This window comes from Ylistrum balloti, unplaced genomic scaffold (genome assembly GCF_031769215.1).
Source record: "Ylistrum balloti isolate Yb309-2 unplaced genomic scaffold, AGI_CSIRO_Ybal_v1 Utg370314, whole genome shotgun sequence".
Classification (NCBI taxonomy): Eukaryota; Metazoa; Mollusca; class Bivalvia; order Pectinida; family Pectinidae; genus Ylistrum; species Ylistrum balloti.
The window spans coordinates 332,692-354,856 of record NW_026782232.1 but is presented as its reverse complement, the minus strand read 5'-3'; the positions used below and the strand labels follow the sequence as shown (position 1 = coordinate 354,856).

General features: G+C 37.4%; 3 protein-coding genes across 3 annotated transcripts; 1 reads left to right on the top strand and 2 right to left on the bottom strand.

The window, feature by feature from the left end:
- Nucleotides 1-4,522: 4,522 nt before the first annotated feature.
- On the top strand, nt 4,523-7,964 carry LOC132553297 (uncharacterized). Its single transcript, XM_060217528.1, has 2 exons — nt 4,523-4,630; nt 6,202-7,964. Exons 1-2 carry the CDS (start codon nt 4,573-4,575, stop codon nt 6,600-6,602), a joined length of 459 nt encoding a protein of 152 aa, XP_060073511.1. The 5' UTR covers nt 4,523-4,572; the 3' UTR covers nt 6,603-7,964.
- A 3,739-nt stretch (nt 7,965-11,703) lies between these two features.
- On the bottom strand, nt 11,704-12,734 carry LOC132553299 (uncharacterized). Its single transcript, XM_060217531.1, has 2 exons — nt 12,601-12,734; nt 11,704-12,115 (listed from the first exon to the last, which is right to left on the bottom strand). The coding sequence occupies exons 1-2, from the start codon at nt 12,605-12,607 to the stop codon at nt 11,727-11,729; spliced, it is 396 nt and encodes a 131-aa protein (XP_060073514.1). The 5' UTR covers nt 12,608-12,734; the 3' UTR covers nt 11,704-11,726.
- A 3,240-nt stretch (nt 12,735-15,974) lies between these two features.
- On the bottom strand, nt 15,975-21,683 carry LOC132553300 (uncharacterized). The gene is made up of 4 exons (XM_060217532.1): nt 21,608-21,683; nt 19,735-19,824; nt 18,990-19,236; nt 15,975-16,846 (listed from the first exon to the last, which is right to left on the bottom strand). The coding sequence occupies exons 1-4, from the start codon at nt 21,681-21,683 to the stop codon at nt 16,666-16,668; spliced, it is 594 nt and encodes a 197-aa protein (XP_060073515.1). The 3' UTR covers nt 15,975-16,665.
- Between the last annotated feature and the right edge of the window lie 482 nt (nt 21,684-22,165).

Below are 22,165 nucleotides of genomic sequence, written 5' to 3'. Positions count from 1 at the left end.
ATGGGATTGCTATAAAATCCTTCAGTTGGAAAGATAGTGTTTTGACCAAATGTGATCTTTGAGGAACAAGAACCAATTTTATATAACTAGAGGGTCCAGGCCCTGGTTCCTGAATGGCTGGACCATATCAGAAGGATAGCAAATTAATAGATGGACAGGATTTGATTGAATCTTTTATGAAGCATATCCTTTTGTAAAGGTGAATTACATGGTATAAATAGTCAGTCTGTCCCCACTAGGAGCAGATGGGCGGGGCACAATAACTGGAATAAAGAAATAGCGTAAAAGTGCTTCTGATGGGATAAAAGTATTTCACCTTATTTGATCTGAAGCATTCTTTGGTGAAAAGGAATTGGTGTTAATGATTGGTCAGGGTCCCCAAGGGCCCAGTAAGGGAAATGTTTTTCTTATTGAATCCTTCTTTATTAGGAATGACAGTACATGTACTTTGATTCGAAGCTACACATGGTTCAAGGGGCAGGAACATTTAGCAAATTTCTAAAAATCTTTTCTCTTCTATAAGCTTAACAGGATTTTGTTTTAGACTCAATATAGTGTAAACAGTGGGTCCTATCCCCTTGGGGACATAGTGGTGGGACCCAATAGAGGAATGGAGGGAATTTTTTCAGAATTCTTTGCTTGTAGGTATCAGGGAATCATTGGGTGATTGGATTGAATTTTGATTAAACCAAAAATGTGAACACCACTTGGAGCAAAGGGATGGAGTCCAATAGGGAAATAGACGGAAATTTCAAAATTGAAATAGGGGAGTTTTGACCAAAAGTGGGCAAGACATATTACCCTTATTGCTCTGGATACCATGTGCAGAGCCTCCTGTATGTTGTTCAGTGAGGTAGTCACCAGCTACTTCAATGAGACACTTGCGAGTCAGCAGACCTTTACCTGTGTGTGAGGGTGTGTATGTGCGTGTGTTACTTACCGCTAAAACTAATTTAGTTCTTTCAATGTTGGGCAGATAAAAGAATATCGAGTTGAAGGTAAATTGTTTGTGTGTGGTGATTTTAATGGTATATAGAGGATCTTATCTTTGGAGTACTAGATAATCTACTAGAGAGGCATGTCTTTGATTTCCAGTCAAACTGCTATGATGGTGCTATCAAACACGTCTTAATTAATGTCAATTGTTGTATGTTAAATGGGAGAAGCTAGTAAACATTGATTTTACTTGTAATTCTTCTAATGGCCAGTCAGTTGTAGACTATCGTTTCCTCCATATGTAGATGCTGGCTATGCCACTGTGTAGAGTGTCAAATCATTCATGTGAACGGATTCCTATCAGGAAGGAGGCATAGCATAGACAAGCTTTCAAACCATAATAGAGTGTCCACAGAACAATGACATGGTGTGAGTAAGGTGGCGAGTGAATGGCAGGGAAACCATGCTCTGCAAGGGTAAGGCTTAAATCAAATTGCGTTGAGACTAGCAGAGTTTTTGATCATGAGGTATAGCAGGCTAAATGAAAATGGTGGGTACAATGCTTACAAAATTTTGAGTCTTCATGTGAAAATAATCAGCAATCCTTTCGGAAAGAGAATGGCCGAAATGATGTCGTTAGATGTTGATTCTAAGCAGATAATATTCGAATTGACTGAAGGTGCATGTCCAGCCAAAACCTTCACGGGGCAGATGTTGGGTGTTGTTTTCTGTCTCAGAATATCGTTTAATCTGCTCAATCACTTCTAAACCAGAAATGTCAGTATGTCTGCCACGGATTGAACCATCAAATATTTTGTCACCGAAACGCGATATTCGATATACAGGTTTCTATACCCATCGTTGGCGGCCATATTTGCTTATCATACCTAACGCATTGAACCCCTTGCTAATCTGCTGTGTAACATAGTAGCGTATAGTGACCACACAAATGCATTTGATAAAACTAGACTGGTTGTTCATTAAAAGTCATAGTACATAACCATCCTAGATGTTTCTCCCGCTCTCTAACTTGGGCCCATACATTGCCCCGCTCTCATCTCTGCTCAGTGTCCCGGCTTCAACTCTCCCTCGGACTCTCTCGCAATCCCCAATATCCCCTATACTTATGTTTTACAACTTTCCTACCATCACGCCCATTGTGCATATAATTAAAAGGGCACGTGCGTCTAGGAGTACCTGTTATCAATTCCACACCCTTTTGATCTACCTTGTACATAGCTTCTTATCTTGTTTACTTACCTATATGTTCGAGAGCGCGAGACATACAAATGAGAGCATCTATCTGTCCTGATCAATCATACTGGCGATATTTTGCCACGTGCTTCAACAATGGGGTTCACACCCCGCCCGTTATCAGGCGTTCATCAAGATATTCTTTGAAGTAAGTCGGAAAGTGCTGGAATCAACGGAAACATGTATGAGGCAGTCAGCAATCTATCAAGAGAGGTGTCTATTAATTGGTTCGAGATCAGGTGCGGCCTGAAATAAGGGTGCTTGTCTTCATCTTTTATTTTTAATTTTCCTCATAAATGACATTTCAGTGTACACTGCAATACCTATGTGTCGGCGAAGACATAAACAGTGAAATTATCAATCATCTACTCATTGCAGGCGATCCGTTACTCTTGGCGTACAATCCTGAGAATCTTGTTGTACATGGTATCAGCATCGTGTGTGGATAACCTTCGGAATATCAACACAGACAATTCAAACATCACTCAATTCCGAGTACCTTCGAAGAGAAGGACCAATAGGGCCTTTAAGTGTACAAGCGTCGAATTATAAGTAATTGATAAGTACATGTAATTTGAACACCTTAACTTTAATGAAATCAATGAGACGGTAGCCAAATCAGCGTAAGGAGCGCCTGGATTCCTTAGCCTATTGCAGTCGTTGGGCTACCATACTTCCTTCTCCAAGTTGTATGGGAGCCAGGTTTGGCCATTCTGATCTCCCAGGGTAACTGCCCTTCGTTTCACCCTATCTCGTGTAGCGATAAGCTTGATATGTGGGACCGAGAATTGGTTTGGCTAGTAATATAATTTATAAAAGTGCACGTTTTAATTTAAGTTCGTGTAATGAAACTGAATGTGTGGAAATGATTAAACTGAATGTATAAGTGATTAAATTGTATACGACACTATGTGAACGATAAACTGAACGTGTAAATGGTGAAACTGAATGTGATAATGTGTAAATGATGATATTGAACGTGTAAATGATTAAGGTGTATGTGATAATTGCAAATAATTCAACCTAGATCTGAATCTAATGATTTATTATTTAATGGCCCATTTAAATGTTTGATGAACGCGTGATTTTTTTTTTTTTTTTTACGGTGTACATTGCTTATGAAATTACGTAGTTTTATGATCATTTTGTATGGTTAAGAGTTGAGACAAAAGTAAATATTATACTTAAAATGATCCTGGCAGTTCACTTGACGACAAACACAGCAAACATACATGTTTCTGACAGTCTATCGGCTATTTACCAGGCGGGTTAATATTGGATTGTAAAGCGATGACGTCAAATATCTATTTAAAGTAGCAAAGGATTTTCGGGGTTTTTCAACCTAATGAACCCATTGGATTTTTTTTTTTTTTTTTTTCGACATCTTAGAATCTTCTAACTCTTCAGTTGTCTCATTAGTGTATCGAGAAGTAAAATTAGACGCATGTGTCAACTTTCAGAATTTAAATTGGAGGTTATCAATCTGATTATAATACAGATCTTAATATACCACCCCAATACTTCTCTTCATTAAGGAACGGAACGTATTGGAGCAGTAAATTAAGGTATGTATTTTAATCAGATTGGAGAGCTGCCCTCTTGGAATAATCTCCGTCTATAAGATCATCACTAGTAACATTAAGTAAGGTTTAAAAATATCTCTGGAGTATCAAACACGAATTGCTATTTTTGGATATGGTGAACGAAAGTGAAACCGGAATTTCTTAGACTGTCATATAACAGAACTATGATTGTTTAAGCATTTAACAGCCACGGATTTAGATCATTCTCGATACTCCAGGGGTCACAATCACTTTCGCCCTACAAAAAGGTGAAAATGATTGTAACCTCTATAGTATCGGCAAGGATGTGATCGAAATATATAATATCTTTTTATTTATCAATATCTGGTAATCCTGACATGATGTACGTGAGCCATCATCAGATATTATACAAATGGCTGTCCTCTCACTTTAGTGACCGTTGATAGAAAATTGTATTAATGTACAGTAGATTTTTTAGCAATGAATGTCCAAGTTTATTATCAAAATTAACAAAATTATGATTATTTTGAATGTGAAAAACATAGAAAATACGCACATCCCCCGAAAAATAAAACCCGATATCAGTTTGGTTTAATATCTTATGTATAATTTGTTACGAAGCACAAACATAGGCTTTGTGATTTTTTCTTATCTTAAAATTTCCCTATATGTACCTTGCTCATGCGATACTGTATAGAAATTACCCCACTGTGAACCTAACTCACTCTGTGGTCACGTGGTCAGCTAACGACGCATCAGTCTTTGCCAGGACCATCAGACAGACAAACTCGATATTTCGTGAGTACATCAAGCAAAGCAAGGAAAATAGGTGATAAAGATGGCCTATAATCATCGTTATCACGGACACAATACTGGCCAGGATGACAAATCCAAAGGTAGGATCATATTTTGCATGTTGCACTTGCTAAATTGTTGTAAAATAGTTTGACTGTTGTTCCCGCGTTTTGTCAGGGACGTATATGACGGGTATAGACCTACAGAAGTCCATTGGACTATTTTATTTATTAATACAAGATGCAGACAAAGGAAAAACCGACAGTGTTTTTTTTTATGGCAAAGGACAACACGGACACCTGTGCAAAAGCTGACGTTCTTCTGGTTCACATCTCTGGGATATCTGTCTCAACCCTGACGAAATTTAGGAGTCGATGAAGTCCCTGGTCAAAGAAGGTCTCGACGGACTTCGGCGTGATTTCTTACAGGTTTGCGTGTGTACTAAGGATTGTCTGACAATTCATCGCCAAATACCATTTCCTACATAGTCGTTTTACATTCATATACAAAATGGTACTTATAAAATCTTTTTCAGAATATTCAACTATAGTATATAGTATGGTGTCAAGCTATGATGTTTACAGTAGGGAGGCTTCTTCCTCATGATAGTGAATGAATGACAGCTGTAACCAGTGTTTGTTGTTGATAGATTCTGATAGAAACAAATGCTAAGAAGTTATTGACTATGGGGTTACAATTAGACCGATAAAGGTCATGGCCATATGTCTACTAACAGATGGTTCATACCACAATTGTGAATATAATTCAACAGGTGCCCCAGTGCCTGGGCTGGAAGGGTTTGCCAAGACTGTAATTGGTGATTCCAGTCAATGAAGATGTGAAATATTGGTGTATCTGGAGAATATTTCACTTTCACTAATGTAATTTTTAAATTGCTGAAGGTTTCTCGTTGTTGACACTGGTGACTGGTCACAATCATGGTGTCAATAACCCTTACATGTATGTAGTGGTCTTGGAACTGCCAAACATGGGTGTAATACCTAATAGCAGGGTGGTGGAAAATAGTGTAATTGTGGGATGGTCGTTAGGTGAGGTTTCACTGTACTCTATCTTAGGACTCACTTGTCAGGTGAGGTGTCACTGTACACTATCATAGGACTCACTTGTCAGGTGAGGTGTCACTGTACACTATCATAGGACTCACTTGTCAGGTTAGGTGTCACTGTACACGATCATAGAACTCACTTGTCAGGTGAGGTGTCACTGTACACTATCATAGGACTCACTTGTCAGGTGAGGTTTCACTGTACACTATCATAGGACTCACTTGTCAGGTGAGGTGTCACTGTACACTATCATAGGACTCACTTGTCAGGTGAGGTGTCACTGTACACTATCATAGGACTCACTTGTCAGGTGAGGTGTCACTGTACACTATCATAGGACTCACTTGTCAGGTGAGGTGTCACTGTACACTATCATAGGACTCACTTGTCAGGTTAGGTGTCACTGTACACGATTATAGAACTCACTTGTCAGGTGAGGTGTCACTGTACACTATCATAGGACTCACTTGTCAGGTGAGGTGTCACTGTACACTATCATAGGACTCACTTGTCTTGCTGATTGTAAATCCTTGTATGGTGATATTCTTTGTGATTGATATCTTCAAAAGCATTTTATCGAAATTTCAACTTGCTTCTTATTGTAGGTCCTACCACTTATTTCCACCACACTGATGTAGAGAGTGCAGAGGCTATACTACAGACTGGTGTAATTCGTCAGTCTCGTGGAGGTGGTGGTGATGCAGTATATGGAGATGGTACCTATCTAACTCGCCTGGGACCGAAACGTTCAGCTGGGGAAATAGCTCGCAATAATTGGGATGGTCTCGCAGGAAGATACTGGGAAACCATGGAGGGTGCTGGGCGAACTGATGCGACCATCGCCATAGAAATGCCAGCACACGAGGCACAAAAGGTTGAGAGATTACCGGACCGCCGTGACATCCATTTGTACCCAGGTGACCTTTCATTGCACAACAAAAATCCTCGCATCTACATCAGAGACCAGAATGGCAAGGCCCGAGAGTACACTCGTGAATTTCAGTAGTGGATTGAACCTGGTCTGTCATATCCGTTGTATTTAACTACAGGGACCAAAGCTTGTTAAATTGGATCATTGTGTGATCATTGTTAATTAATTATTGATTTTAGGTAAGGGTGTAATCTACTAGAAAGTAGAGTGTAGATTAGTATTACTTCTTTACCATCATACTGGTACTGAGTCTTGTACATCAGAAATAATAACCTGTCATGCTGAAAGTTTACAGTGTTCCTTTAAGATGATGCAAGTACACTTGAATGAAAATACAATATTTGTCTTTGTAATTTGTACATGTTAATTATGGTTTTGCATTGTTAGTTGATATTAGAAAGTTTAAATGTCTGATAAAGTTTGCAAGTGAAGTGCACTATCCTATAAGTTGTAATTGATGATAATGTCTAACTGCCACCACCTGCACAGCTGGGGAATAGATCAGATACAGTTAATATGTTGATTAGTATGATGATATAGTAGTAGTGTAGTTTTATAAATAGAAATCAGTATTACTATCCTTACTGCCACGTGTATGACTCGGTAGTCCTGTCAATGTCGTAAACAAGGCCCTATATGTACAGTCATATATATTGATTTTAGTTGATACAGCTTTGTAGTGGCAGGCTGTTAGTCTGAAAGACTCCAGTGTTTTCATAAAAGACAATGTAAAGTGTGCTGCTTAAAATGATTTACTTTCATGGTCAGTAATTTGATAATATATCGTAATACTGAACATTGTCATAGCCTGAATTATTTTAAGATAATCCAGTATTGACCATCATTTTCTGTAATGTGAATAGAGATTTTTTCTTTCAAAATACAGATTCTATGCTTTCGGTGGTCAACATGGAGAAGCCGTAAGAATTTTACGTAGTGTACAAGGAGTAGTTCAAAGATATTGTAGCCATGGTGAATGAGTTCTGGTATTGATATGTACTGCATGTCTTAGGGATTTGTTGTGTAATTAAACTTGATCAAAGGTTGACTAATAGTATCTCAGATAAGTTCGTGTTTTGGATGGGTCAAGGTCATACACATTGCTATAAATAACATGAGATTCTGCCTTTTAGATGTTTCATGAAGGAAAAAACAAATTTCTCTAAAGTAATATAGAAAAGATATTTTCCTTATTTTGTCATTTATATGTTAATACCTGAGATCTTTGGGTATGATAGTACAGGCATTATGGCTGTCTAATTCCTGTGTGTTGGACAGTTACCTTAAGCCAAATGTGTGATGATATCCATCATTGTGTATATCTGATTTGTGCATGTAAATTGTTGGATATAACAATTGCAATGACTTATTTTTGTTTTCTCAACTTCATGGCAGTGTATACATGTATTGTAAACCAATAAATTGTTGGACAAGCTATAGGCTTTGTGTTGATGTTATGTTATAGATCGAACTATTGAACTGAAGCCACATTTCAATAAGATATGGGGCAACTTGAACAAGGATTGTGATTTTTTTCCCCTCAACTGCAGCTTTTGTAGCCAAATCCACCTGGGCTGTGGTCTTGCTTTAAGTTATTCCTGTATCCAATGACTTCTAAATGGATCACATGCTTACATGTTCAATATTACTCCCTGTTGTGCATGCATCATCCAGTGGCACTGTTGGATTTTAACTTTAGAAACTACATGGCATTTTTAGCCCACTATGGTCTGATGATTGGCTTTTCAAATCGCCCAATATTTGCTGTCATTTGTCAGGCTACTAACAGTTTATGTTATCACTATTTTTTGAGAACTGATGTATGTATCTTTATATAAACGTTCCCCACGGCTCCTAGCTATGCCTGTTTAATTTTGGCATGGATTAGAAAAACAAAATGGCCAACTTGGGATTGGATGGATCTCTCAATTTCCTATGTAGGTTTCCTTGGTCCCTAGTTGTTCCCTTTTTATTTTGCGACTAATTAGAATAACGAAAATGGCTGACAGGTGACCATCTTGGATTTGTCAGTTAAATGTTATTATCATTTCTTAAAGGAACTTCTGAATTTCATGTATTGAAGAGCAAAAACAGGAAGGGAGAGAAAAGACCAAACAACGGTGGGTGCCATGAACCCCACTGGAATCTCTTGTCTTGTGAACTCTTTAGTATAACCAGAATATTATCCTGTGCATTGTGTTAAAGATGTCTGTCACCAATGAATTTGACGTAGGTAGTTCCTGGCCACAATTTTTCGGAACACCAAAACATGGAAATGATCAGCACGGATTAAGGTTTTGCTTTTTACATTGTGGAGATTATCAAGTATTTGTTAGTCAGTAAAAAACAAATTTTCATGAACACATTATGGGAACACTGGTAAAATTACTTCTGATATTTTGAACTTGTTAGCCCACCATCTAATGCATTGTACCTTTTTTGGACTGATTTGAAATCAAGGTGGCCCACAGGCAGCCATCTTGGATGTCGACAATAATACAGCACAAGCATATTGTCCATTATCAACCTGTAACTGACTGCTATCTAATAATACTTTGGGATCTTTTTCAAATGATATTTGCCAATAGGTGCTTAATAAAAATATCTTGTGCCATCATTGAGTACATTCAATGAAGACCAGTTCATGAACATTTACATCACCTGTAACAAACAAAAAAAAAATAAACAAATCTTCAAGAACTGAAAACAGATCCTCAAATGGTGGGCGCCCAGATCCCTCTGGTTATTCAAACATGCTTCTTTTTTGGGGGTTGATTATATCGTACAGGACATCAATCTCATATTGAAACTACTGTATAAATTAAAGTGTCAGATTTTTTATCAGTGATCAACAGTTTACATGTGACGAGTTTTGTCATGGTCTTCCGATAAGAATGATAAATAGGTATGTATATGCTATAAATAGCGCTTGTATTTTCTGAAAACGTTAACCGTCTTTTCGTGAAACTGTGTAGCTTCATTTTCAGAAAAATTCTATCAGCTCTGTAACGTTCACTGTTATGTACAATGTACAAAGTTTACATACTATTTACAAGTGGTAATCAGTGCTGCTGGTTGACTAGTGGTCCACAGGGTTTCTCATATCCTGTAAATCCCATTTAACTTCATTCTAATTGTGGAATCGTTCAGAATATACACATGTACTAGGCTTTCTTAAAAAAATTATCAAATATATGGAAATTACAAAATTTAATTAATTATTGTACCTTACTGTCTAAATTTGTATTAAATGTTGTGTCTTTGTAGAATCTTATCAGTCACGAAATTCTAACTGGACACCCACTCGGAACCAACGAAATTTGAGAAAAATCCGTTTAATAATTAAGTGAAGACAAGAATTGTTTCAGGACAAACTGAACTCGTGCGGTTTCAACAATCCAACATTTCATGAACGAGGGCGAAGATTTCACGATATGGCGCAGTATTGTTTAGAGACGAGGAGACAAAAACACCACCCATACATATAACCGCAGAATAAAGCATTATGCTGTGAGGTAAAAGCAAATCTTTAGACATACACATTTGACACTATTATGTTTGACTGCAAGGTATCTACGTATCAAATTAAGGCAACTTGAATTTGTGTAAAATATTTTATCATACAGGAGACATCAGTATCCTATCGGCACAGAAGTCTAAATTGACGTGTCAGTTATTTTTATCGGTGATTAAGTCTTTACGTGTGACAGTTATGCAATGGTCTTCAGGTAAGAGGGATAAAAAGGTATGTGTATTCTATAAATAGTTCATCACATTTTCTGTAAACGTTATCTCATTTTCCTGGAATTGTATAATTTTTTATGACTGTCGTTGTAAAATGAAATTTCTTGAAGGTGTTCAATAATTCAAAATTTCTATCATAGTGGTTCTAGACTTGGTCAACGTCATCATACCAGATTAAGAATAGAGTTTAGTAAACCTTTAATTTCATCTGTAGAAATCTTATTCACAGTCATCGTTGTTCTTGTATCAAGAAGCTGTTGAAAACAACAAACATTATTTAATGCACTGTAATTCTTTTCCACCATTTCGAATATGCATATTTCACGTAATCACTCATTTAATTAGTGCTTAATTAAGTGATTTTCTCGTGTTCCTATTTTTTTATAAAGTAATCTTAACAAACATGTTGTTGGAACATACACATGTACTGTTCCTAGGATATGGTAGGTCAATTATCAGATATTAATATACACATGGCCAGTAATCTTTGTTGATTTACAGCTATTGTTACATGTAATTAATTAACTATCTATTAGTGCACTGTAAAACCATAAGAACTATGTATTCACTGTAGCAGTACTCAGCTCTATACCAATATGTTTTCTCACTTGTGTAGCGCTTGTTTGTTACGACCTAATACCTTGGTAAACATTGTCTACTCGTCTGACCTCTGTTATACTCCACATGCAGTATAAAAGAAGGACATGCAAGTACATATGTCACTCCTCATACGTACCTCCGTATGTGTTCACTGTGTCTACATTAAAATTATACTGCAAGCCGAGACTGGACTCTGGTACTTTATTTCTCAAAACAACCACGAAGCTATAACACCCGGCAGTTTTTGTTTATTAATCTCTTACAAACAATTTTTTGTACACAGGTAAACAAAACGCTGAAGATAACAAATGTAAGAATATTTCTGATCTATGGAAAAAAATGAAGGAATTCAACAAAATAAATTTTTGTCATGATACATATGTACGATAAGCTGTCATTTCATAAGATAATGATAGGTACAATGTTAAAATAATATCATTATTGTTATTTTTTGTATAACCAACTCAAATTATTTGTTACTTCAAATGTTTGCCCGTCGAACAATGGAAAATAGGAAAGAGTGATTTTCCCCTTTCCATTGTTTGACGTTACTTTTCAAGATATATTTGACAATCAAAGCGGATTTGGTGCCAGTGCATATTCATTATAATGCAATATCATACAATTTCATTGTGATGTCTCACTCCTATACACGTAAGAGTGTATCAATATTGGTCAACAACACAAGACTAATTGCTGTGTGATACAGAGTCAGATGGAAAAATTGTATTTAGTGTCGGAGTTTAATATGGAAACGTATTAGCCTATCGAAACATATTTTTCACATGCAGTTCAGAGTCTAAAATGTAAGAAATTTCTCCATGTGTGATGATCCATAAGGTTTTAAGTTACTTTTTATTTTTGTTTGTATTCTACGGCTTTTCCATTTGCATCGCGCAAATAAACCTTTGGGTTGTTACCCTTCAGTTGGACATTTCCTTTCGATACATAGATGTCGCGAGTTTTCGTCGCCCTGTGAACCTGATTGCTAGGAAGGTCAACAGCTATAATGGCATCCGTCTTACCCTCATCCATCATCTTCTTTGCGAAAGTGTTGTTTATTCCATCGTAGTTATTCTCCGCTATTTCCGACTGCGACTTCTCTGGGCCATACTTGGTCAGGTAGGCACCAGGCCCATATGTGGCATCATTTACCATATCAGTCGATTTCTTGATGTAACCAGACTGCAATATTTGCATGGCTCCGTTTTTAGTTGTGTGGTGGTAGTAAGTCTCTTTCTCGTCTGAAACCAAATATCCGTTTCTTTTGATAACCTGCTACTAAAATGTACCAAGTTGTTCTTAGAATACATAGAATAGTGAAACCACTCCCCCATCATCATCCAGAGTTTTACATGGAGGGGAAATGCGGGTTGTTCAGACCAATCATTTATATAAATGTCCCCATTTGTCATTAACTCTCAAGCCCCACTATACCTAGACTCGCCGGTCGTTACTAAGGTTTATTTTCTTCAAGATTGCTTCTGAACTTTGGTCAAAATACTAAAAACCCATTCAGACGTTCTGGATTGGTTTCTAAAAAAAATGACTAACAGACGTAGGACATCGCACGACATTCACTGGTCCCTTGAAGCCGGTGAGCTAATAAACTAAACGAGTATTCATTGATTTGCCAAAACGACGACTTCACAGTTGTCGAATTCTTGACCATGTAGGTGTATGTAAGGATATATGAATTAAGTTAAAATATGTCGCATCATGTACATACCTGACATTTCGACGTTAGGAGTTGGCGAGTGGATCAGGACCTCGTCTGTTAAACTGTCTGTTTAAGTTTTCCTTGTATATAGATATAGAAATCGCCCAGTTTTCTTGGTATTTGACGTGGCTTTTTAAATAACGTTAATTAGAACTATGTCGTTATCAGAAGAATGGTATTACCAACTGCGCAGTTGTGATTATGACATGTTGTGACATGACTAACGCATAACTTCCTTATTCTAAATATTGAATGTCGGACGTCGGGTTGCACGGCTTTTGAATTCTGAAACTGAAGATGTTATTCTGAGCCAATGTCATGCAATTGTTAGCTTTGATATTGGCGAAAGAGTTCTTTTCCTTCTACTGGTTGGTAAGATGACTCTTTGAAATAAAAAAATTGCTCGATTTCCATATCAGCATATCGTTTTCGCTGCAACTTATACAGAGTGGTATATAAAAAAACGAGAAAACCATCCGAACACTTCAGATTAGTTTGCATTCTAAAATAAACTTGTAGTCGAAAAAGCTATATTTTTTATTACAAACTGATCGCGATTTTGTTCATCATCGTACCAATACAAACCGAGATGTTATATCTGAGGTTACACATGTTTAACTAACCACTTGTCTGAGTCATAAAAATTGATAAATGACGATAATATTGACTGGAAACGATGGATCTGGTAAATTAACCATTACTGACATCCGGCGCGTGACCATATAATGTTATTATTGTTAGCTTAGAAATAGACACAAGGTCTGTTCCTTTGAAAGATTGTACCATCGGTAATGAATAACATATCAAAAATCTAGTCATAATCTGCATAAGGCAACAACATTTATCGTAAGCACGGAGTGTGATGATTTACAACATGGTATATATATCATTATCTGATAACTACTATCACAATTTAATGATAAAAACATTTCAGACCCATGTTTTACCTAAGAGCAGAAAAATGAATTGTAATTGACAGACTAGTTGTATTGAAGTTATTTCCCTTTAACAGTGAATCGCCATCTGTGTTTAACGTCTCGCGACTATTGAGACAACCATGACTAACTTCATTTCTATTCTAACATTTGTTGATAACATCGATGTGTAATAGCTCCCATGATTACCCAGTAGATAACATAAGTCTCCTGTTGAATATTCTTGATTCCCTTATAAGGAATTCGAGTCAATATGACACCACTATATCGTCGGTAGGTAACATGACGACTTCTGTAAAGAAGCTGTGATTACTTGGGCGATATAACGTGCTGTATGAAATTTCAGTAATTTATTGTAGTAGATGGGCATTTAAGATTCTTATCTTGAAGATCGAGATAAAACTGAACAAGGTTGTTTCTAAAATATCTGTTTATTAGCTCTGTACATGTGTCAGTGAATTATGATAAAGTACGGATATAAATGTGTAGTTGTCGACTTTGATAACATATCAATCTGGAAGTTTAACTTCAGAATGCATGCTTTACCGTTTCCTCTGAAACATTGACATCGTTCTAGTATAAACCATACTGAAATGGAAAGTCAGTTTATTATTCAACGAAAATTCGTTATTGTCCGTCAAATATTGTTTATAGTCCAACATGAATTCATTGTGATCCAACAACGATTGTTTATGGTCCTATAAAAATAAAGTTCGTCAAAACAAAAATTGTTGTTAGTGCAAAAAACAAATGTTTCTTGATAAACTGAAAGTATAAACAGGTGCAAGGAAAACAAAAAGACGACAGATATATTAACATTAACAGTGTTCATTGGGATCTTTATTAGTTTAAAGAATTGATTGTGAATTGTATTAGTTACAGACAAAAAACATATGATATATGTATCTGATATCTACCTGAATTATTGGTATGATTTATTGTTCATTTTGAGTTATTTTCCTTTTACAGTTTTAAAGCCATAAATTATTTCTAACAACCTAATTTCGGAAAGGTAAAAGATATATGATTGTTTTTTTTTATTACATTCTGGTCAGTAATGGTTAAATATGAATCACTGGGCTTTTTCAACACTTGCATATATCAAGGGTCTCGTTTCTCCACCATACGCTTCGCCCAAAGGCATTTCAGTCATTTTGAGAGGAATGGTTTTGTGTCGCGACGAAAAGGAAAATACCCAGAGAACGGTATATCATCTGATATGTTATCGATTGATGATATATCAGTACTGTGGCTGGCACTACATATTGAAACGGATAAGATGTACACAGACTTATTTTTACACATGTAGATTTTTTACACAAAGCAAAAACTGATTGTCACCTGGTTATAATAGCAAAGAATGATGCCTACCAAAGGCAAAAGTGTATATAGCACTGTTGACTAGCGACGAGCTGCTAGCATGCATACTTAATCACGTTTGTACCTGTGATACTATAAAATATATCAGATTATCGACAGAATTCCTTTTACATCAGAAAGAGTTGATAATATAGTGGATATTGGGTGTTGTTGATGTTGTCGAACGCTGGCATCGTTTACAATGTACCACACCCGGGATCACAGTTATAGCGAATTCTAACATAATATAACACATTACATAAATCACCCGTCCCACATCAATAAATTATCAGTACAATATCCATAACTCAACTTGGGGTTCTTTGTCTAGACTCCAGTAGCATTGTACTCGTAGTAATAAAAAAACCCACTAACTTGAAGGTCCTAGAAGGACGTGGTATCTACTTCATGCAGCTGTAGTTTAATCACTGCTCCAGCTTGTTTGGCTATGTTGTGTCTAATTCTGAATTTGTATCGAAAAGTGATATGTATTAGTGTTTTTAGCCCACCTGGTAGAAGGACCTGTGAGCCCATGCCATGTCGCGGTGTCCGCCATCAATCGCCCTCAACGTTTTCCTTCCTAGTCTGAAGCAATATTTGATGAAGGTAACGCAATGGGTCTCAACCTTCAGGAGGCAAAGGGACAATGGCCCAATAGGGCAGACAAAAATGTTATCTTTGAAATCCTCCTGCCTCATTTGGGATGAAAGTATTTTGTCCAAATTTCGTTTTAAATATCCTAGAGTGTTAACCAATCGTCTGCTAAGGGACAGGGCCCATTACCAGAAATTGAGGTGAGAATTTAAAATCATATTTTTCCTGCTCGGATGAAGATCTTTCGTCTAATTTTAGTGTGAAACTTTAAAATTACTCCTCGTCTGAAAAAAAAATGGAACTATATAATTGTGAATAAATGTGTTTTAAAGTGAAAGCTGAAATGTCCAGGTTCGCAATACAGGCACAATGAGCCTCTTGTTTGTGCAAGTTTAACACTGTTTACTCACTTAAACAGAATCAAAACATAACATATCAAACACATCCACAGATTTTATTTTCAAAACAAAAACGAAAAACAAACTTTCCAACAAGACATTTGTCAATTTAACAAATCTGCCATGCATTTACATTAGTGGATAAATCCTTACTTATAAAACGTGAAAAATCTGTATACCTAAGGTACACTGAACTTAAGAAGCCTGTATAATGTGTTCCTTGTGTGGTATGGTGTTATAAACACATGTAGACACTTTGTTTTATATACGTTCAAATGATCTGCTCATTACAAAAGTTTAGCTAATACCACTAAACTGACTAGATGGAAACAAAAACTCTTCTATACAAGGCCGTCTACAAGGTATTGTGGTGTGTTGGATATGTGATACTACAGCCGAAAGCTTGAACATGATACACTATATTGCCAAAACAAAGCTGCTGTAAAAACTAGCTAAAACAAAGCTGCTGTAAAACAGAAATCTGTAAATGGATACGGAAACGAAAAAAAATATATTCTAGGCAAACGACTAAATGGTGATTCTTGATAAGATATACTCTTTAAAATAACGACAGAAATGTTATCCTCCCGGCTGTGTGACCCATCAGAAGAATACAAAGTTACAACAATGAAACAATTGCTCCAAGGATCTAGTCACATCTGTCACTAAAATATGATGGAAAAATAGGCCTCTCTTTTCTTATTCTTAATAATTGCCATATATACACATGTATTTGTCTTTCACAATTCATATACCGACGCCCTTAATGACAGTTGCCAGTCTGGGCTTTACTCCTTCCCAGGGAGGGGTGCGTGTGATACCACGGGGAAGTCGAGTACAGATTGCTTGTTCTGGGGCGTGGTAGGTGTGCTTGGGACCATGTACACCTTCTCGCGGTCACCTGGCGCGTGCAGGTTGGTCTTTGAGTCACTCACGTGTCTTCTCTTTTGGCGTTGGTGCCGCATGTAGCTAGGGAGAAAACGATATTATGTCTCCAATATCAAGGCAATATAGATTAATAATTTAAAAAATATGAAATATAGTTTAACATATCTATCAGGAGTTCCTTTTAGTAGAAATAAAACACGAAGATGATGCACTCAATGATATCATAATAGCTACAAATAAAGCCTTTTGAGGTTTTGTTTCCCTTTTAAAAACAAAATAACGTAATTTGTCAGCAAATAATAATACATGGACACTGTGGCGATATTTTTGCCTCTACAAGAGAGTATAAAGGAGTTAATAAACTCTAAAAATATGGGATTTACACAATTTCATTTGTTTAGATATTCGTATTTGAATCATAGAAGTCAAGATGTGCGATGATATTTTATTAGATAGTTAACCGACAGCTGTACCGATGTGTGATGACATACTCACCAGATAATTAGGCCGACACCTGTACCGATGTGTGATGACATACTCACCAGATAATTAGGCCGACACCTGTACCGGTGTGTGATGACATACTCACCAGATAATTAGGCCGACACCTGTACCAGTGTGTGATGACATACTCACCAGATAGTTAGGCCGACACCTGTACCGGTGTGTGATGACATACTCACCAGATAGTTAGGCCGACACCTGTACCGGTGTGTGATGACATACTCACCAGATAGTTAGGCCGACACCTGTACCGGTGTGTGATGACATACTCACCAGATAGTTAGGACGACACCTGTACTGGTGTGTGATGACATACTCACCAGATAGTTAGGCCGACACCTGTACCAGTGTGTAATGACCTACCAGATAGTTAGGCCGACACCTGTACCAGTGTGTAATGACCTACCAGATAGTTAGGCCGACACCTGTACCGGTGTGTGACGACACACTCACCAGATAGTTAGGCCGACACCTGTACCGGTGTGTGACGACACACTCACCAGATAGTTAGGCCGACACCTGTACCGGTGTGTGACGACACACTCACCAGATAGTTTGGCCGACACCTGTACCGGTGTGTGTGACGACACACTCACCAGATAGTTAGGCCGACACCTGTACCGGTGTGTGACGACACACTCACCAGATAGTTAGGCCGACACCTGTACCGGTGTGTGACGACACACTCACCAGATAGTTAGGCCGACACCTGTACCGGTGTGTGACGACATACTCACCAGATAGTTATACCGACACCTGTACCGGTGTGTGACGACATACTCACCAGATAGTTAGGCCGACACCTGTACCGGTGTGTGACGACACACTCACCAGATAGTTAGGCCGACACCTGTACCGGTGTGTGACGACACACTCACCAGATAGTTAGGCCGACACCTGTACCGGTGTGTGACGACACACTCACCAGATAGTTAGGCCGACACCTGTACCGGTGTGTGACGACACACTCACCAGATAGTTAGGCCGACACCTGTACCGGTGTGTGACGACATACTCACCAGATAGTTAGGCCGACACCTGTACCGGTGTGTGACGACACACTCACCAGATAGTTAGGCCGACACCTGTACCGGTGTGTGACGACATACTCACCAGATAGTTAGGCCGACACCTGTACCGGTGTGTGACGACATACTCACCAGATAGTTAGGCCGACACCTGTACCGGTGTGTGACGACACACTCACCAGATAGTTAGGCCGACACCTGTACCAGTGTGTGACGACACACTCACCAGATAGTTAGGCCGACACATGTACCAGTGTGTGATGACATACTCACCAGATAGTTAGGCCGACACCTGTACCGGTGTGTAATGACATACCAGATAGTTAGGCCGACACCTGTACCGGTGTGTGACGACACACTCACCAGATAGTTATACCGACACCTGTACCGGTGTGTGACGACATACTCACCAGATAGTTATACCGACACCTGTACCGGTGTGTGATGACATACTCACCAGATAGTTAAGCCGACACCTGTACCGGTGTGTGACGACACACTCACCAGATAGTTATACCGACACCTGTACCGGTGTGTGATGACATACTCACCAGATAGTTAGGCCGACACCTGTACCGGTGTGTGATGACATACTCACCAGATAGTTATACCGACACCTGTACCGGTGTGTGATGACATACTCACCAGATAGTTAAGCCGACACCTGTACCGGTGTGTGACGACATACTCACCAGATAGTTAGGCCGACACCTGTACCGATGATGGCGATACCACAGCCGACGATGATCAAGATCTTTGCTATTTTCTTGCGGCTGCATCTCTTGCTTTTACTGTGCTCGTTGTGTTCCTCTTTATCACGATGGTCTTCTTTATGGTGCATATCATCTCCCATCCTTCCCTTTTCTTTCATTTTCTCATCTTTATCGTCACAATCATCGTCGTCGTCATCATCACCGTCATCTTTGTAGCCGAAATGGTCTGAAAATTATTATTTTTTAAATTTTGATTCATAAATGTTATCATGTCTGTATTTTGAAACTACCTCTTCAAATCAAGGAAATACTATTAGAAACACAGTGTGATTTAGTAGTGAAGTGGTAGGGTTCAAGTCGCTGTAATATTGGTTTGGAGTTGACATACATGACAGAAAATCATGATACAAGAGAAGGTTTATAGAATAACTAAAGGTTACAACTGCGATATATGCAATAATTCCTTTGTTTATTGTCCATTTCTGTCTAAAATAAGAAAAAAATATATAAATTTTTAAAGATGAACTGAATTCTGATGGCTTTCCAAAAGTTATTTATTGAAAACAATCTTTAAGATATACTGGATACGATACAATAATTTATTCCGTGGTGTGTTAAGTCGTGATGTTTGCTGGATAATTCCTTGTGCTTGATTATCTTTGCGGTTTTATGTTTTCTCTCATTATCTTCCTAATATGTATTTAATGATAATTCAGGCACATACCGTCACCGGAAGGTCGTGGAGGTCTACCCTCCTCGCCACTTTCGCCACTGTCGCCGGGAGGAGGCTGTGATCCAGGTTCGGGACTTGTACCTATTAAACCAAATATTAAACAATAGGAAATGCTGATAGATAACTTATTATTTACTAAACAACTTTATGGTGGTCATCAGTTCATTAACCTCTCTCATTTAAAATCGGCACGAGGCGTTAAAGCTTAGTGCCAGTCACGTGAAATGGTAATTGGTCGTGTGGTTGATAGGACTACAATGTTACCGTAACTAAGCATTTGTGTGCTCAGTAAATTAAGTCGGATATCTTTAAAAAGCAAACGATACATCATCATCAATATTAGACATGAATGTGTCCAAATAGTCCTACCATTATCCAAGGAAACATACGACATTTTGAATGTTCACTTGTATTATTCATTATTGAAATGATAACACAACATTCGATAATTTTTTCTCTACTACTCAACAAGGAAACAAATAGATGTAAAAAAATGACTTGTCTAGTTTGTTAACTGGAGATTTGTGACGTAACGGTAAATAATAGCTCATTTAAGAAAGTGGATTGAATAATATTATATCATAATTACATGTGGACGAGTCCGCTACGTCTATTTCAATACTGCCGATTTTAATAGCCACATTGGAAATCAATCCTAGATATCACTGACTTTATATGATAAATTTCATTAAAATGATATTTGTTTCGTCTTGACTGAAAAAATCATCATGATGTTTAAATTTTTTTATATGTTTGAGTATTTGAAATAATTACATATTGTATGATAATATGTCTAAATAAATCGAATCCAAACGATTGAATGTTATACAAATTACTTTCCTCACTGTGCTGTCGAGCGAAATACTTCTTGGCTGAAACATGCTATATATAAAAACAGGAGAATAGAACACACACTTCGTCAAAAGCTACTGGTTTTAAAATCTTTCTAAAAATATCATTACACTATTTAGATATCTTAAATGATCAAAATCATATGTGTTTCGGAATTCAAAACTACAAATTATTCAATTCATTGTTGAACGTGGAAGGTAGAACCTCGTCGACTATTGTAAAGGATTTATCACCAATGGAACCGTCCCTGAAGTGGTTTTGAATTTCATAACTTACTTCAGATTACATCACTCTGTGACTTTAGAATAATATACTTCTATCAATATTTAACACCAAGCATAAGTAAAGTTAATAGATTAAGGAACACTACCAATATTTTACACCATGTTGTTGTAGATTAACTGAAAGCAATATTCGTCCTCCTAGGCACACACACTGTAATATACAGGTATCGATTTCGTGTTCCTAGCTATGAATATTCTAAAATTATCGTTTACAAAATGTTTCTATGCTCGTTGTTTTGTGGAAGAGAAAAAGACTGAACAGCAATGAGTGATTGTGATGTCGATATTATAGATATTATGGTACACGTGGAAATAAGATATCAAACATTTGTGAAGCGTTTCGCTTGCTTTTTTATCGAGATGTATGAAAAAACCGTTCTGTAATACGTTTGTAATATTTTTGTAATGCGTTTGGAATATTTTGATACGTCTGCAATGATTTATAAATGGAGGACGACAAGTGACGTTACTGTTATAAGCCATTTAATCATTTGTGTACAATTGAAATCCATACGTTACGATTGCATCAGAGTGTGTCCTGCTTCCTTAACGGTCATTCCTATTTAAAGAGACTTGAATAGACGGAATTATTGAAACAAACATTTTAATTTTGAAAAAAAAAGAAATAGATACTTCTTTTGAAAATGTATTGATTTTATCGATAACATAACTGATACGTACACTAAATAAATGAATTACGTGTTTACTAATATAAAGAATAGAATTACCGTCATTCGCCTGAACTGTTAGTATTGTACATAGTAGAACTATCCCCATCAGAACCGACATCTTTACAGCCTCCATATCTGTTGTCAATACCGGTACCAGCCCCGACCTCCTTAACCAGTCAACTACCACCCTACAGTCACGATACCAGCCTGCATTGATCCGTTTTATGCTCTGATTACGCACCTTTGAGTGTGCGTATACATGTACATATATACAATAGGTATGTAGTCATCTACCCAGCTTACAGCAAAAAAAAACAAATCATTTTCATTGGAGCCAAAACTGGCTCGGTGCCAAGTTCGTGATATTGGTGTCCTTCACTGACAACGTAAGGTTAAGGCTCCACTTGATGTTAATAGAGGACGAATTAAAAAAGAAAATAAAAAAACAGTGTGATTGAGGAGTGCTTAGCATAGAGTTCAGACGATATTCTATTTTGTGAAAACCTCGTTTTGAAGTTTTTGCACCGAGGAATAACATTCCAGTTCAAATAAAGCAAATTAGTAATACAATCGACCTGAATTGAAATAAGGATCGCGTCACAGAAATAAAATGTG

Coding starts and splice junctions, on each gene's coding strand:
- LOC132553300 (XM_060217532.1), bottom strand. CDS start 21,683: ATGGAGGCTGTAAAGATGTCGGTTCTGATGGGGATAGTTCTACTATGT. Junction 19,825..21,607: donor AACAGTTCAGGCGAATGACG/GTAATTCTATTC, acceptor TTGGTTTAATAG/GTACAAGTCCCGAACCTGGA. Junction 19,237..19,734: donor TCCACGACCTTCCGGTGACG/GTATGTGCCTGA, acceptor AATAATTTTCAG/ACCATTTCGGCTACAAAGAT.
- LOC132553297 (XM_060217528.1), top strand. CDS start 4,573: ATGGCCTATAATCATCGTTATCACGGACACAATACTGGCCAGGATGAC. Junction 4,631..6,201: donor CCAGGATGACAAATCCAAAG/GTAGGATCATAT, acceptor TTCTTATTGTAG/GTCCTACCACTTATTTCCAC.